This window comes from Cynocephalus volans, chromosome 1, assembly GCF_027409185.1.
Source record: "Cynocephalus volans isolate mCynVol1 chromosome 1, mCynVol1.pri, whole genome shotgun sequence".
Taxonomy (NCBI): domain Eukaryota; kingdom Metazoa; phylum Chordata; class Mammalia; order Dermoptera; family Cynocephalidae; genus Cynocephalus; species Cynocephalus volans.
The window spans coordinates 236,941,889-236,957,771 of record NC_084460.1 but is presented as its reverse complement, the minus strand read 5'-3'; the positions used below and the strand labels follow the sequence as shown (position 1 = coordinate 236,957,771).

The window sequence follows — 15,883 nt, the reverse complement described above, 5'->3', positions numbered from 1 at the left end:
ACATCCATAAAGGAGACACTGACAACACACAACAGGGTTATTGACTGAGGCAACAGACTATGTTTACTTATGCTGTGGATATTAAATGCCCCCTACTATTCAAGTCACTAAGAGACAATTCTTAGAATATTACCAATTAAGGGTCTTCAGCTATATGGGCCTTGACTCTATTGTGGCCACAAAGGGAAAGTGAAATGAGAAATACTTATATTCCACTCTGCAACTTTCATTATACCACGAGGGCACCTTGAACTTGCCACAACGTAGTCATGGAATCCCTTAGACATGGTAAAGCATCCTGCAGTCGCAGCTTAGTGGTGAGACACTGGATAACAATTACTGCAGCTTCACTAACCAGGTCATCACACATGTGCGTACACATGCACATGCACACACCCTCCTTTAGCCATCAGAGGAAAATACTAGAAACCCCCAACTAACTATCAACTATTCAGAACTAACATTCTATGGGTAGATCTGGTTGGATGTCCTAATCATATAAGAGGAAGAGTCTAGGCTAGCATTCCAACTATCAACCAGTTCAGGGAAAGAAAGTAATTTAACTTTTATTGCCAACCCCATGCACAATACTGACAGGAAATGGAGTAACCACAAATAAGGAGAATTCTCAACTTGATTTCAGTCATTAACTTTTAATTCTCTTCCCTAAAAGTTGTAAACTAAATTGTTAAAAAAACACCAAAGTGGCATATTTTTCATCTCATTACTCAAGTTTTTGTGAACTATATACTTTATTCATGACCGGATATCAAGCACTATAGACAGATTCAGATGGGGTGTGAGGCCCTGCTTTGAGCAGCTTAGAGAACCTGACAGAAATAAATTTGAGATGAAAGCACACAGACATGACACTTTCTGTGATAATAATAATGATAATTCCTAATTATTGAACATCTTCTATGGCTCAGGGACCAAGCTAGCTGCTTTAAAGATGTGCAATACAACCTTGCAACACATGCACTAAAGTGGAGATTTAAAGGCTTTAAGTTACAGGTGTTTGATGGTGTGGGGATCCATGAAGAATCTGAGCTGGTTAGTTTTGGGTAAAGATGAGGAAGGACATTCTAAGGAAGTGATGCTATACCTATATAAGCAAAGCCAGTCACAGCCATGTGTCCAGACTGCCTGGGACTGGAGTGTTCGGAGCAGTGGAAAGGTACAGAGATGGGGGACAGTTTTATCCCATGTTTGCCTTTGTCAGAGGTCTAATGACCAGGGAAAAAGCTGGGGACTTCGTTCAGTGCAGTTTCCATTTTAATCAGCAAAACTGATTAAAATCAGTTCAATTGAAAGAAATCCCAAAAAACAAAAAACCAGACATTTCTAGTGGGTATAATACCTACCCGGAATTTGAAAGTAGTGCAGAGAAGGGTGAAGTGGGACTACCGGGGAAGGATTGGTTTGAGCAATCATGCTGCTTGTAACAAGGTTACAATAGTAATGAAGGAATGGTAACGTCAAGGTCTGGTGGTGGGACTCTGCTGGCCAGGATGAAGGATGTAATTCCACAGCATTCCAAACATGGATGGGGTCAGGGGCTAGAGGAGAAGAGCGGAAGGGACTCTCCACCATCATCCTCAATCCCCAACTCCACTCATTCACCACTTTGAACATGTGGACAGAGATGGGGAGGGAACACAGAGAAGACATGAGGAAGAGGCAGAGCCATGGATTAATAAGATGAGAGACCACAGGTTGGGGTCAGGGAGGAAGAAAAGGAGGAATGTCCTTTCTACATACAAACCAGGTACCTTACAATGACGACATGCAGGACAACTAAGCCCTCTTTAGCTATAAAGTTCAATATCTTCAGTGTAACACTCCATTTACCACAAAGCCTCATATCATAAGTATTTTTAGACAAACCTCAATTACTCTGTTAGATTATAAGATCCTTGAAGGCAGGAAGCATGCCTTCGCTTTCCTGTATCTGACACTATGGCTCGTGCACAGATGCTTAGTAAATGTCAGCTAAATTGAATTAGATTCCCATGCAACTGATGATACCAGGGGAAAGAGCAATAACAACATTAGCTCCACAAGGTCAGGGACTCAGACTGTCCTGCAGTTTCATCTATGGTGCCTAAAGTAATTGCTGCCATAGGATAGATGCTCAACAGATACTAAATGAAAGAATGAACAAATGAACAGCGACCAGTATCTCCCATCATTAATGAACAGAAGCTCTTGGAAGTAGCCATGAATGAAATGCCCTTTAAATCACACCTTTTGATCCTCAAATGCCTTGTGCCTACCTTTCCACTCAGCAACATGCAGGGACTGCTTTATGTGGCAGCTACACACATAAAGGTTTTTGTTTGTTTTGTTTTTTAACAGAAGTATAACTTACATAAGGTAAAGTGCATAAACCTATAGGCATAAAAATTTGATGCGTGTCTGCACATCTGTATATGTGCACATATGCATGCACGCACATGCATACACACACACTGACAACACACATATCAAGAATAGCTCTAGCACTCGCTCCAGCTGGCTCTCTCATGGTCCCCCTCCCTCCGGTAAAACTATCTCTATCGAAATAGACTAATTTTGCCCGAAAAAGACATTTTATCCTTTTTCATTGTTCTCTTCCTTATGGAAGCCTAAATTCCTGAGTACAAAACGGCCATCTTCTCGGTGCTTTGGAATAGTCATTCCAAGATGACTGGTATCACCAGGGATTTACTTAATAAATCCTAAACAATGACAGCAATAGCCCTTGCCAGGCAGGTCTGTTTTCATATGCATTAATAAATGAGAAGGGAGGCAGAAAACAAAATACGATCACTAAGCTGTTTTTTCCACCTTACAGTGGACTGCAGCAGACCCAGTTCCAGACGCTCCCTGAACTAGTTTTTCTAGAACCACACACAGAACACAGAGCTATAATCACAGCATGAGCTGGTTGAATTGGAATGCCCTCTGCTCTTCGTCACATCAAGTACTTGTCCTAAGTACCCTCCCCCCCCACACACACTCCAAACACACCCAGACAAGACTAGGCCTTTCACTGCAGAGAAAGAACACTGGTTTCACAAGCAGAAGGAGAACATCTCATTACTTCCCCCAGAAAGCTGTGCTTTTAAGCAAAGAACAGCTGGTTTCATTATCGTTGTGAAGGAGGAAAATGTTTTACTATGGTGATCATTGTGTGTGAAAGCCATCAGCTCTCAGATTTTATTAAAACACACTTAAACAAAATAATGCTTTCCTTGTTCAATTCAGTAAATGATTTTTCTTTGAGTACCAGAGAGGTCCCTGATGCTGATTCAGCTAATGCAGAGGGAATATGCAGGTACAGATTTTTTGATACATGGATCAATATTTCATATCAAATTACCTGAACTCTTCTGTGAGTCACTAGTTTTCTATTTCTCATGGAAACGGGATGAATACTAATGCAATCCAGTTCTCAGGCACTGTCCACAGCCAAAGGAAGCCTATAAAGCTAGTTTTGCCACAGCATATAAACGCAGACCAATACTTTTCATAGTATGTTTAGCTCTATACTTTTAAGAAGTAGAAGATCATGCCTTTTAGGGGATTGTCTAATAATGAACATCACATTTAAATGAGTGTGATTTTGGCAGCCTCTGAAATATAAGTTCATTTTCTATTTCTAGAGTTTCTACAAAATTGATAATGTTATTAAGTGAGCTGAAAAGATAAGATTCACGGTCTGATAAAGCACCAAACCCAAATCCCTTGTATAACAACAGAAGAGCAAGTATCACTCAGTAAGGCAGCAGTAACCATTTGTACTTGGGCATCAAGCACTCCCTGATAACCTCTACAAAAATCCATTTCAGCTTCATGAAGTCCTGAAGTCTTTCTGCCTCACTGCCTAGAGAAAGCTGTCAGTGTAAAATCTCGTTTTCTCAAGACACAGCCTGAAGAACAGGCTTCCCAACGCTCTTTACAGAAAATTTCATACAACCCAAATCAAAGTATTACACATCATTAAACAAAAAGCTATAAGCTATAACCTCAGTGATGATAAAATGCCTTTATCATATGAAGAAATTTTAACTTATGTTAGGCAGTGAACAATTTCACCTAAAGTATATTTCGCAAAACATACAAAATACTAAGTTGTGCCAACCAGTTTCTTATCATAAATAGTATATTAATGGTTTGCTAGCCACATCGTAGAAAATAAATACATACCACAGGAGAGAAAACACTGTGCTGCATAAGTATATTAGGTTTGTGTAAAAAGGGTTTTCAGTATGAAAATCAGGAGATGATTTCTGATGACATCCCAAAATACTAAGAATACAGCAACCTCAGATTCTTGGCTTTGCCTGTATAACTTCAATTGGAAGTGGGTAAATACAGCAAGTGTGGTGCTTAATCTGGGGCTTTTAAATATAATCAGTAAAATTTTTAACAGTGTAGTCTCAATACAAGCAAGAGTTATAAGAAAGAGCCTTAGCTTTTTCTTATTAACTGGTCAATCCTGATCAGCCCAGCAGATCTATATAGTTAGTAATGAAAGCTGGTTATATGTGGGCCACGAAGACAAAAGTACCTGGATTTGAATCTCAGCCCTTCCACTGACTGGTGATGTGACCTTGGGCAAAATATTGATTCTTTGTAAGCCTTGGTTTCTTCATCTGTCAGGATGAGGTGCGATATTGCACAGAACATGAGAAGTGAGCTTGAAGTGATGAACACAGGCCCGGCCATACTGAGTGCTCAACACAAGATAGCAATCATAATCATTTTCAAAATAATGATGGCTATCAGCCATTCAGGATTTCATCCTGGCATTCAGCCAGTAATGTCTCCAAGCAATTATCTTACTCCAAAAGAGGTGAGACTTTTGAAGAATGAAGAATTCCAAGTTATTACCTAATGCAGGCCATGTAAATCTTTTATGGAAATAATGCTTGAATCTTACAGGAATCACACAGGAGACTACAAAAGCTCTTTATAAAGCTATGGTAGGGCCATTCCTGGACATTGTGGGCATGCAACCATGTGAAAGGAAGCCCCAAGAAAAAATTGAAAGGCTACAGCAGCAAGAACTAGGCACACAGCTAGATTTTTTTTTTGGACCAAACTTTTGTATTTCTTTGCCATTAAATGGAATTTGACCTTTAATTTTTATTTTCTCTTGTTTAAAATTCACAACTTCATACTCTTTTATAACCTAGGTATACCTAAATCTACACATAATAATTTCCATTGTAATTCCTACATCGTAGAGCTAATTTTAATAGAAAAGAAAGTATTAAAGATATTTTTAAAAAAATAATCCAAGTTTCTACCTCCCTAAAAGGAGTCTTTTTATTTTACCTATTTCTTCATTTATCTATATATGGCTATTACAGAAAAATGCATATGAGTTTGCTACTTATTTTCATATAAAGTTCTACTGAACATTTTAATAGGACTATAAATATAGTTACTTTACAATTATTTTTAAATGATCATATGACATTTTTTCACTTTGATAATTAAATAATTCTATTAAATTTACACATTGTTTTAAGTTGTTTTGGATTTGCTATTTTACATATATGTGTGTGTATATAGTCATATGTATTTAAGTTGTAATAAATTACACATCCATATTTGGTGTTTCTGTGTAATTCTTTTCCTCAGGATAAATTCATAGGAGTTGAACTGCAGGTCAAAATATCTGAACATATTTATAATTATTCTGCAACACTATGTTGTCTTCCAAGCAGGCTATTTAGTATCACTTCTATCACTAAGCACACTGTTTAGTTCAACTGACTTTTCTTCATAGGTAGATTTTCTCAAAAAGAAGCACTGAGTTGATTTATATTCAGGTGCAAACTCCTCATCTCATCACAGACTGGTAGTAAACAATCAGCAGATCAATTACTTTGAGTAGTACAGCCTCAGTGGTTCCCCCGGTCAATGATTATTTTATAGTCACTCCTAAAATAACTACTGTGGCGTCTGTCTCCTAATGAGCTCCTGACTGAAGTTAGTTTTCTGAATACATCTTGAGTAATTTTTAATTATATACATGCATGTATGTAAAATGGATTGTGAGATGAAATGGACCATATGGTCAAAAAGTTAGAAATAAATTAACCTACACAAAGATTATAAGAAAAAATATTTACCTAAATCCCAGTTGCAATATCTACATTGCCTTCCTGTGGCACTACATTTAAAAAATAAATAAATCAAAGAACTCAAGGAAAAATATTCGAAAGAATTCTACATAGTAGAAACTTCTATCTACAGGCGAGAATAAAAGGTAATAGTAAATGAGAGATAGCTTACTCTATTTTTTAAAGGTTTGATATGTGGTTTCTTTCAGGACCTAGAAAAATGTATTAATTTGTATGATACACTGTACACTAGGACTTGGATCTTCTTTTACAAGGGTCTTTTTTTTGTCTCCTCTTTTACATTGTCTCTGCCAATTATATTTAAGGGCACAGTCATTTGTGTACCGCAATTACAGGTATAGACTATTGACTCAGGTTTACTTTCAACTGTTTAAATATTTCCTACCAAACTAGCAATAACTTTACTTAATAGTTCACTAACATGGGCTGGTGGGTTAGCTCACATGGGAGAACATGGTGCTGGTAACACCAAAGTCATGGGTTCAGATCCCTATACTGTACTGGCCAGCCACCAAAAAATAAATAAATAAAATAAGATATCATTTGTCATTAAAAGAATAGTTCATTAACATGTGTGTAAGGTCAATGCCTTATAGTGTCTACTTCCTTCGTCTTTTAAAGTAGAAAGGGCACTTAATTAATTCACCCTAGAAGAGAGACACATCAGATGTGTTTGACCTGAAGACAGAGGAAAACCGGCAAGTTGCCGATGTATTTTTCTAACAGTAACAATCCACATTTTTGATGCTGGGAGTAAGGGGTAGCTATGGCCTCTCACCTCTAAAGGTTGGTCCATTACTCTGGTATTATATGAAAATTTTCCTATTATAATTTTTGGAAAATCCTGAGTGCAAAGAAATTTAGGTTGTACTGATGGAAATGTGTGTATGTTATTGTAAAATATTTAGGGTATTATGAAAATTTGAATCACATTGTTTTGATTATTTCCAATGCTACCTCCATAATAATTTTCTCTCTGTTGAGCTGAGCAAATATATTGCCCCTTACAAGAAAGTTAATAAATATATATTTTAAATATACATTAAAGTAAGTATTTAAAGTTTATAAGTAGGAATAATGACTTGGTTTCAAGTTTGCTAACTTAACCAAAGAAGGACGTGATCTTGAAATCATGGTGAGGTTAGGGCAAGCTGGCAAAGTGCAGAAAGCACTGGAATAAGAGACAGCAGTGTTTATTTCATTTCAGGTTCAGCCTTCAATAAACTAACTATGGGGCCTTCAGAATGCCACCTACCCTCTCTGGATTTCTGCTTCCTCAGCTGTGAAGTGAGAGGGTTGAACACGATGGCTTATGAAGTCCTCCACAGCTATTTCAGTCACATGGATTCTATGTACATATTTCTATTGCACATTATAAATAAGACTAAACCATACAGCTCATGCAAAACTGAGTGCTGTTTAGATAGTACTAATGAAAGAAATCCCCCATACAAATTAATTCAACAAGAAAAACAATGTCTAGCTTTTTCCCCCTTTTTAAAGCATTTTTTTTTAACCAGAGGCAGTTAAAAGAAAATTGGTATAGTTGAAAGGAAAACAATTTCCAAGCAAACATCTTATTGAGAGGCCTCCTTACTGACTCGTACAGACCCAGTGAGGACTGGTGGATAGAAACGATTCTCATTCCATTCAGTTTGTTCAGGGACAGAGTGAACCAAGAGGGTTTCCTACTATGATGACAGAGAGCCACGTTTGCCATATGACAGCAAAAGGAGACTATATCCAGCAGATTTAGGAGAAAGGCAAAAAAGTGCTCCTGTCTCTCACCATCTTTTCTTTTTCACCATCAAAGCCCCCCACATACAGAACCAAACATGAGTTCCAAACCATGACCTCAGTCAGCAAGTCAACATTCCCATGAAGCACAACTCACCCATTAACAGCTGAAATTCCATCCAAAGCTATTTTCTCTTCCAAAATAATAAAGCTGTAAGCATAAAAGTTCTACCGCCATTCTATTTTTTTGTAGATAAGTAAATCTGAAAACTAGAGTAGTAGGGTTCCAAAATAATAAGTTTTCATTGTGTTTATCTACCCCAGTTGAGAATTTCTTCATACTTAGAAAGCCTACAGAGTGAAGTTCTTCCTTTTAGGTCTATTAAAATGGCCTCTGGGCCATATGGTCTTATTATGTGAAAAATAAGTGCAGTTATCGAAGGAAAAGACAGTAGGAGAATATTTCCTCAAGGAAAACACAATAATGGGAAACTACCACTGTTTATAATAGAATTCGCCACAGGCAGACAATATCTGATAACTCAGACTTTAAAAATAAAAATGTATTTGAAATTTTCATGTCAATATTTACAAGAAGATTTACTAACAAGAAATGCCACTTGGCCCATGCCCTTTTTTTGAAAAATTTTAGCAATAAAGATAAGACTGATATCACTTTGGAGGTTAATACTGGAAAGTACTTTCAAAAATAATTTCCCATTTTATGCCAAATCACTATTGTTAATATGTGCATGATTATGAAAAAATGAGTTTTCATGAGTCTTAAATTTAAACAGCCTAACTTGTTAGTAGTACCAGTAAGAATTGAAATACCTGTGAAAAGACTATGGCAGCACCCAAAGAACTACTTTCATAGATTAAGGGGCCTCGGTTCATGGAGGATATAGCAAAGCAGAATGGGAAACACAAACTATGAAAGGAAATGAATTTTCCACCAGCAGTCGGTATTGCTCCATCAACTATGCAAGAACACTAAAACAGTAATTTCTATTGGTGAAGACTACATTGATAATGGACATTGCAACAACTGATGTTTTCAAGTTGTGTGATATGGAAATTCTAACTTCTTTCAAAGCATCAGATGGATTCTAAAAGGATCCTAATGCACAAAAGTAAAAAATAACCAGCTAGAGTGGATATGGGACTTAGCAATGTCTTTCATTGGAAAAACAAATTGTTTTCAAAAGTATTTTAGATATATGCCTAAAAATGATTTACTATAAAGAATGAGCAGCAAAATATTTTTGTAAGTCATATATAAATGCACGAATAATTCTTAGGAAGCCTGTTATGATTGCTTCAAATATTACTATGATCAGACATTTTTTAAAAAAAGGGATATAGGCTTATAGTTACATAAGAATTATACAAAGTAGTTTGACAGATCCTACCTTTTTCAGAAACCGGACTCCGTAGGTAAATACATAAAGGTAAAATGAAAATCTCCACCTGTAGAAGGTTAAAAAAAAATTCTATGATATTCAGTTCATATATTTCATAGCATATTCTGAAATATGTGAGGGAAAAAAGTTAATTAAATTTGACCTCCCCCACAACCAGGGATTAAATTTAATGAACAATTTCAGTGCGAGCTGAATATATATACTCATGAGCATGGCTTACAACAAGTACTTAAAATATTTTTTTTCTTCCAAATTTTATTTTGTCAATATACAATGTGGTTGATTATTGTGGCCCATTACCGAAACCTCCCTCCTCCTCCCTCCTCCTCCCTCCTCCTCCCTCTCCCCCCTCCCTCCCAACAATGTCCTTTCTGTTCGCTTGTCGTATCAACTTCAAGAAATTGTAATTATTGGGCCGAGCCCGTGGCGCACTTGGTAGAGTGCTGCGCTGGGAGCGCGGCGACGCTCCCGCCGCGGGTTCGGATCCTATATGGGACTGACCGGTGCGCTCACTGGCTGAGTGCCGGTCACGAAAAAACGACAAAAAAAAAAAAAAAAAAAAAGAAATTGTAATTATTATTTCTTCCCTCCCCTCACCCAGTTTGTGTATTTATTTATTTACTTTTAGCTCCCACAAATAAGTGAGAACATGTGGTATTTCTCTTTCTGCACCTGACTTGTTTCACTTAATATAATTCTCTCTAGGTCCATCCATGTAGTTACAAATGGCAGTATTTCATTCTTTTTTATAGCTGAGTAGTATTCCATTGCGTAGATATACCACAGTTTCCATATCCACTCATCTCATGATGGACATTTGGGTTGGTTCCAACTCTTGGCTATTGTAAAGAGTGCTGTGATGAACATTGGGGAACAAGTATACATTCGACTTGATGATTTCCATTCCTCTGGGTATATTCCCAGCAGTGGGATAGCTGGGTCACATGGTAGATCTATCTGCAATTGTTTGAGGAACCTCCATACCATTTTCCATAGAGGCTGCACCATTTTGCAGTCCCACCAACAATGTATGAGAGTTCCTTTTTCTCCGCAACCTCGCCAGCATTTATTGTTCACAGTCTTTTGGATATTAGCCATCCTAACTGGGGTGAGATGGTATCTCAGTGTGGTTTTGATTTGCATTTCCTGAATGTGGAGCGATGTTGAGCATTTTTTCATATGTCTGTTGGCCATTTGTATATCTTCCTTTGAGAAATGCCTATGATTATATTCATGACAACTTTTCTCTCAGTTACTTTATTTGCCCATTTGCTCATCTTCTATTTCCCCAACATGTGAATTTCCTCTTGTTAATCACTCATGAATTGATATGATTCAACAACATGAAGGTGTATAAGATAGTTTTGAATTATTTGATTTAGATATTAAGTAAATAACTTGACTTAACTGAAGTTCACATTTGTTTTAAAAATATAAGCCTCAATATTTTTCAATTAGGTAAGAATTTTCTTCTGTATCTTTTAACAATTTTTTTTCATCAACATCTTTGTGGATGTTGCTAAAGGAAGGCATCATAGAATCTAAATCAAATTACAACTGTAAATGACAATCTCATACCATTCCAAAATGTAGATCTAGCTGTTAAACTTTTACTTTTTTAAAAGAGTAAAAAATTTTAAGTTCTCTTTTGATTTTAAGTGATTGAAATGTTTTAGGTCTTTTAAAGTATAAGATATGCATTTGTGTGTGTGTGTATTACAAAAAGTTCTTACCCTAGGTATTCAATTCCTAATTTTATTTCTTGTATTTTCTGAATATGAATAGCTGAGCCTTTAAAAGCTGGCTGGATTTCACAACAGTATTCCTGAGGTCATGTTGTTAGTGGTACCATGGGTTATAAATTGTAAATGAACACAAAGGAGAAAGTGACTAGTCAACTTCAGAAGGCAAATTGCGTTTTGTGCTTGCAAATCATGTAAAAATTTCAAATAAGGTAAAAATAAAAGGTGATTTCAGGAGATGATTCAAGTTACATACAAAATCATCTGAAAAAAATGACAATTATAGTCAGGTAAGAGGAAGGAGTAAAACTATGGGGTTTCCAGGAGTTGAGTAAGACCCAACAGCAGAAAGAAGTTTTCTTCAGACTTTCATGGGCACATTCATTCCTGGGATGAAATCTTCGAACATTCTGAAATTCAAGTCAGAACTAATATTTAAAGAGCTTTGAATTTCAGGGTTGAAAATCTTCAACTATCAATTCATAAAACCTAAATTCAAGAAAGAACAATAAAACTGATGGAAGCAGTAATGATTAAACAAAACTTCAAAACAATATAGAAAAGCCATGCGTCTAAAACCTCATACAAAAGCTCTCTTGTAGGTAAAGATGGCTCACTTGTAGTATCAAAGTCAAAAACTTAATTTTAACCCCATTTCCATTATTAATTTCTTGGCAGCTGTTGATGAGAGTGCCTCTGCGGTTTTGGTTTGGATGTACAAATTCTAGATAAAAGTTAAAACCAAGGACAGCTTCATAGGCATGTGACTTGCATAGTCACACAGGGTCCCATGCTTGATTAAATACTTTGCTATTGCCGTCTTGAAATTCTTAGTAACTGTTGAGCAAGGGGCCCAGCATTTTATTTTGCACGGGGTCCTGCTATTATGTAGCTGGTTTTGTTAAGATGGAGATTCTCTTCACTTTGGGCAAATCTGTTAATGTGCCTTGACTCATCTCTATAATGGGAAAGTGGGTTTATGCTATAATGATGTATAATCAAGTATTCAGTGGTACAAGTAATCTCCACTTTTCTTTAGTCACTCCCATTCCCTATTGTACTGAACTAGCCTACCTCATGCATTTGCCTTACTTTTCTGACCCCTGGAGGCAACTGAATTTGCAACACCTACGTTAAATAATTTATAACTGTTATTTCAGCTCTAAGGCTCTTGTTAGTAGGCAGTGATCAGGCATTTATGGATAATAAAAATTTTTATAGAAGTCATTAGAATTCCTACCATCACTTAGGGATCTACATTTCATTTCACTAAAATGACCTAGTTTTCATAAGACATAGGTTCTATTACATGAACACTGATGTCTCCATCATTTGAATAACAACTTATGATGAATATTTATAAGGCAGAGTTTATTTACAAAACATATCTGCAGGAGGCAAAATTTTCAAGCATTTTGCAACATTTTGTACTTTTATTTGTGGAGTCTGACATAAGTTATCATTTTGAATGCTAGTTACCAGACCCTTAGCTTTCCACTAAAATAGCCATAAAAACAGAGATAAATAAAGGTACATGCAACCAGAAGAAGGAAGATATGACCTTAGACCTATTGACAGAATCAGGAAAGAATTCTTACAAAGGAAAAGAATAAAAGTACATTTTAAAAATGTGATTGGGGTGATAAGAAACAAGCTACAAGCCTTGAATGAAGTAGGAAATATTTCTCTGAATATCTCCCTTTTTCTATTTTCTGCCATCTTGTACAGAAATGCAAAAATCTGTATTATTCGGAAACCTAGACAGCTCTTTGTCATGAACGATGCTTTTTGAGGTAGCAGGAGAATCCCCTATCCCATTGGTTAGTGATTGCTACTTCTAAAAGACTTCTGGGACAAAGGGGCAGTGCTTTGTACCCTGATAGTTTCAGCTGCAGAAAAGCAGATTTATGGACAAGATGATCTATGAAGGTACTGCATTCTGGGGGTTGGCATTCTTACATAAAACTATGTAAAGTAACAGAGAACAAGGCACCGGAGATAGCGGCTTTATATGAAATTCTTCTAGTCCATTGAAAATGGTCAGATCCCATAAACATCAACCTGCTACAAGCCAAAGATCTAAAAGAGGATTTTTGCTAGCAAACAAGAGGACAAAGGGTGGGGCCAAAGGCAGTCCTCGCATCCTCTATGAGCAGGTCTAAATGTATATTGAAATTCAGGAACGGAAATAACAGCTATATGTCAGCATGGGTCTACTAAGTAATACTGAAAACGGAAAGAAAAGAGCATGCTAAAGATTCAAAGGAAGAATGGTCCCCTAAAAACGACTTCCTAAAGGAATCAGAAGTAATTTTTAAGAAAGTATTTGGCATCAATATAGTATAATAAGATATGATCCCTAGAAACAAAAGTAGAAAGCCACAAGTCAATGAAAGACTGCTGGGTAAGATAAAAAGAGATTATAGGTGAAATAAAGAAGCATTACAGAGATTCTAAAAATGAACTACTGCATTATATTATCCACACAGGGTATGGGGGGAAATGTAGATACATACAATGTAAAATTAAATCACTGACATAAATACCCTATAGGCCAGAGAAAAGAACCAACAGATGAAAAAAACATCCTGGATCTGGAGAACCAGATAAAAACAAATCTAATTATAGTTGTTTCTAAGAAAACACAAGTGAAGAACTGAAATAGAAGTAATAATCAAACACCACCATTGGGGGGAAAAAATCTCAACTAAAAAAAGAAGAGGACTAAATTGTATTCCAAACAATACCAACTCACAGTCAAATTCTGACAAAAGTTTTGAATCCTAGGGTTAAAGTGGAAAAAAAAAATCCTTTAGTATTGAGGCATGAAAACAAAAGTCAATACAGAAATCAAATGAAAACAAGTCACAGTCAAAGAAACAAAACATCCAGTTGGTCTTAAATGTCTCCTCTGTATTACCAAATGTCATGACAAGGGGAAGACTCAATCGAAGAAAGTTACTGCCAGCAGCACTGGCCATATATGTAAGGGAATTTGAAAGATATTCTCATATATTCAAAGGCTCTGAAAATACATTACTTATTAACCTTTACTAAAAAAATTACTTAGGCCAATTCCAACCTGCTAAGATGCAAATAAAAACTAAGAATTCAAAAACTATAATTTTAGAATAAAAGGACTATAGTTAGTAATATAAATAATTGCCCTAAAATTTGTTACCAAATTAAATGCTATTGTTCTTAAGGGATGATTTAATATAAAGTATTTAACAACAATAATCAAGAAACAAATTCTCAGATTATGTTAATGAAAACAGGAAACAAAAAGGAAGCATTAAATTCATTCTTACAGGGAAATTTCAAGAGTCTATTGTTCTGATAAGAGAAATACAGTTAAGAATGTTTCCTTAAAAACTTAAAGACAACTCCTGGGTAAAAATGGTAAATTGAACACATAAATTTACCTCCATACCTTTATGAATGTAGCACTAAACTAGCAGAAGAGGGATTTTGTTAAGTAAAGCATACACTCCCAAGGACACAGGAAATAGAAGTGAGGTCAACCACCCCATTTTGGAGCCTAGAAAACAGAAAAGGGGTGGGGTGGGAGGGGCGGAAATAGTTTAGTTAGCAGAACCAGGAGCTGAATGTTAAGCTGTACATGGAGGATGCTCAGAAGGACCACAGAATTCCAGAAAGACTCTAGATGAGGAAACAACTCTGCAAGGTAGGAACCTCTATTTGAATCCCAAGTCTGGGGATTAGCTTGTCCAGGGCCACACAGCTGGTAAGCAGCAAAACCAGGACATGAACCTGGTGCTGACTCTAAAGCCCTTTCTCAAATTCTGCAGAACTAGAGCACACTTCTTTGCCTACAGAAGTCAATGTGTTCCACTACATTTGTTTGGAGGTGGAAAGCTTTTATAATCAAACCTGAAAATGAGAATAGGAAACTAGTAAAAAACTACTACGCACGGAATGTGGTTAATCGTCCTTACACAACAAGGATGAACACAGCCCTTTGTTAAAATCAAGATTAATAAAATGTGTCTTAAAAGCAGGGAATCATAGCCTCGAGGTCTCATATCTTGATGCTAGGTGTCTCCCAAATGGCACAGGGAGGCAGAAGCAGGGTAAAACATCCAGACCAGCCCCTGAGCTCAACTCAGCATGCCATTCTATATAGAGCAGGGGAGGCAGATAGGGCCATTTTATTTATGACAGTGATGTTGTGCTTCCTCTATGCCCCAAGCTCTTCCCAGCGCTTTACAAATAGGAAGTCATTTAATAAAACTCTTCCATATAACAAAGTTGGCACTATTATCATCATCCCCCCCACATTTTTTTTTTTTCCCAAATGATGAAACAAACACAGAGTAGTTAAATAACTCGCCCAAGGCCACATTACTAACAAGGGAGGGAATCGGGATTGGAAGCTAGACAGCTTGGTTCTAGCATCCAAGCTCTTAACCATTAGACAATGCTGCCTCTTCCTCATTTTATAGACATGAAGTGAAGGCAATGTATTGAGATAAAATGGTGTTTCCAACCTTGTGGATGTTAATGGATGCCGCATAATGACAACAGTCTCTACCCTGATGAATAGAAATTGACTGCTTGCAAATCTGGGGATAAGGGAGGATTGCACTGGTGCTTCTTTTTAATACCAGGACAGCTAAAATAATACTAGGCTTTATCAAATAAAGTCAACAGTAATTGGGGGCCCTCTCAGTCCTCCCCAATTATCTCTCTACATATTGAGGTACTTTTATCCCTCCTTCAGGATTTATGTCAAATGCTAGTTGTTCCATGAAGCTACCTTTTCTTAATGTGGCAACACTGAAAACACTGTAATTCTCTCGTGTTGTGTTCTTTACCT

General features: G+C 36.6%; 1 protein-coding gene across 2 annotated transcripts in view; it reads right to left on the bottom strand.

Annotated features, from left to right (window-relative positions):
- CERS6 (ceramide synthase 6) overlaps window positions 1-15,883 on the bottom strand; it is a 286,531-nt gene that overhangs the window by 124,658 nt on the left and 145,990 nt on the right. For both annotated transcript variants that reach the window (XM_063106910.1, XM_063106915.1), the window contains exon 4: window positions 9,290-9,347. In XM_063106910.1, the coding sequence (XP_062962980.1) occupies window positions 9,290-9,347 (58 nt within the window). The remainder of the gene's footprint in view (window positions 1-9,289; window positions 9,348-15,883) is intronic.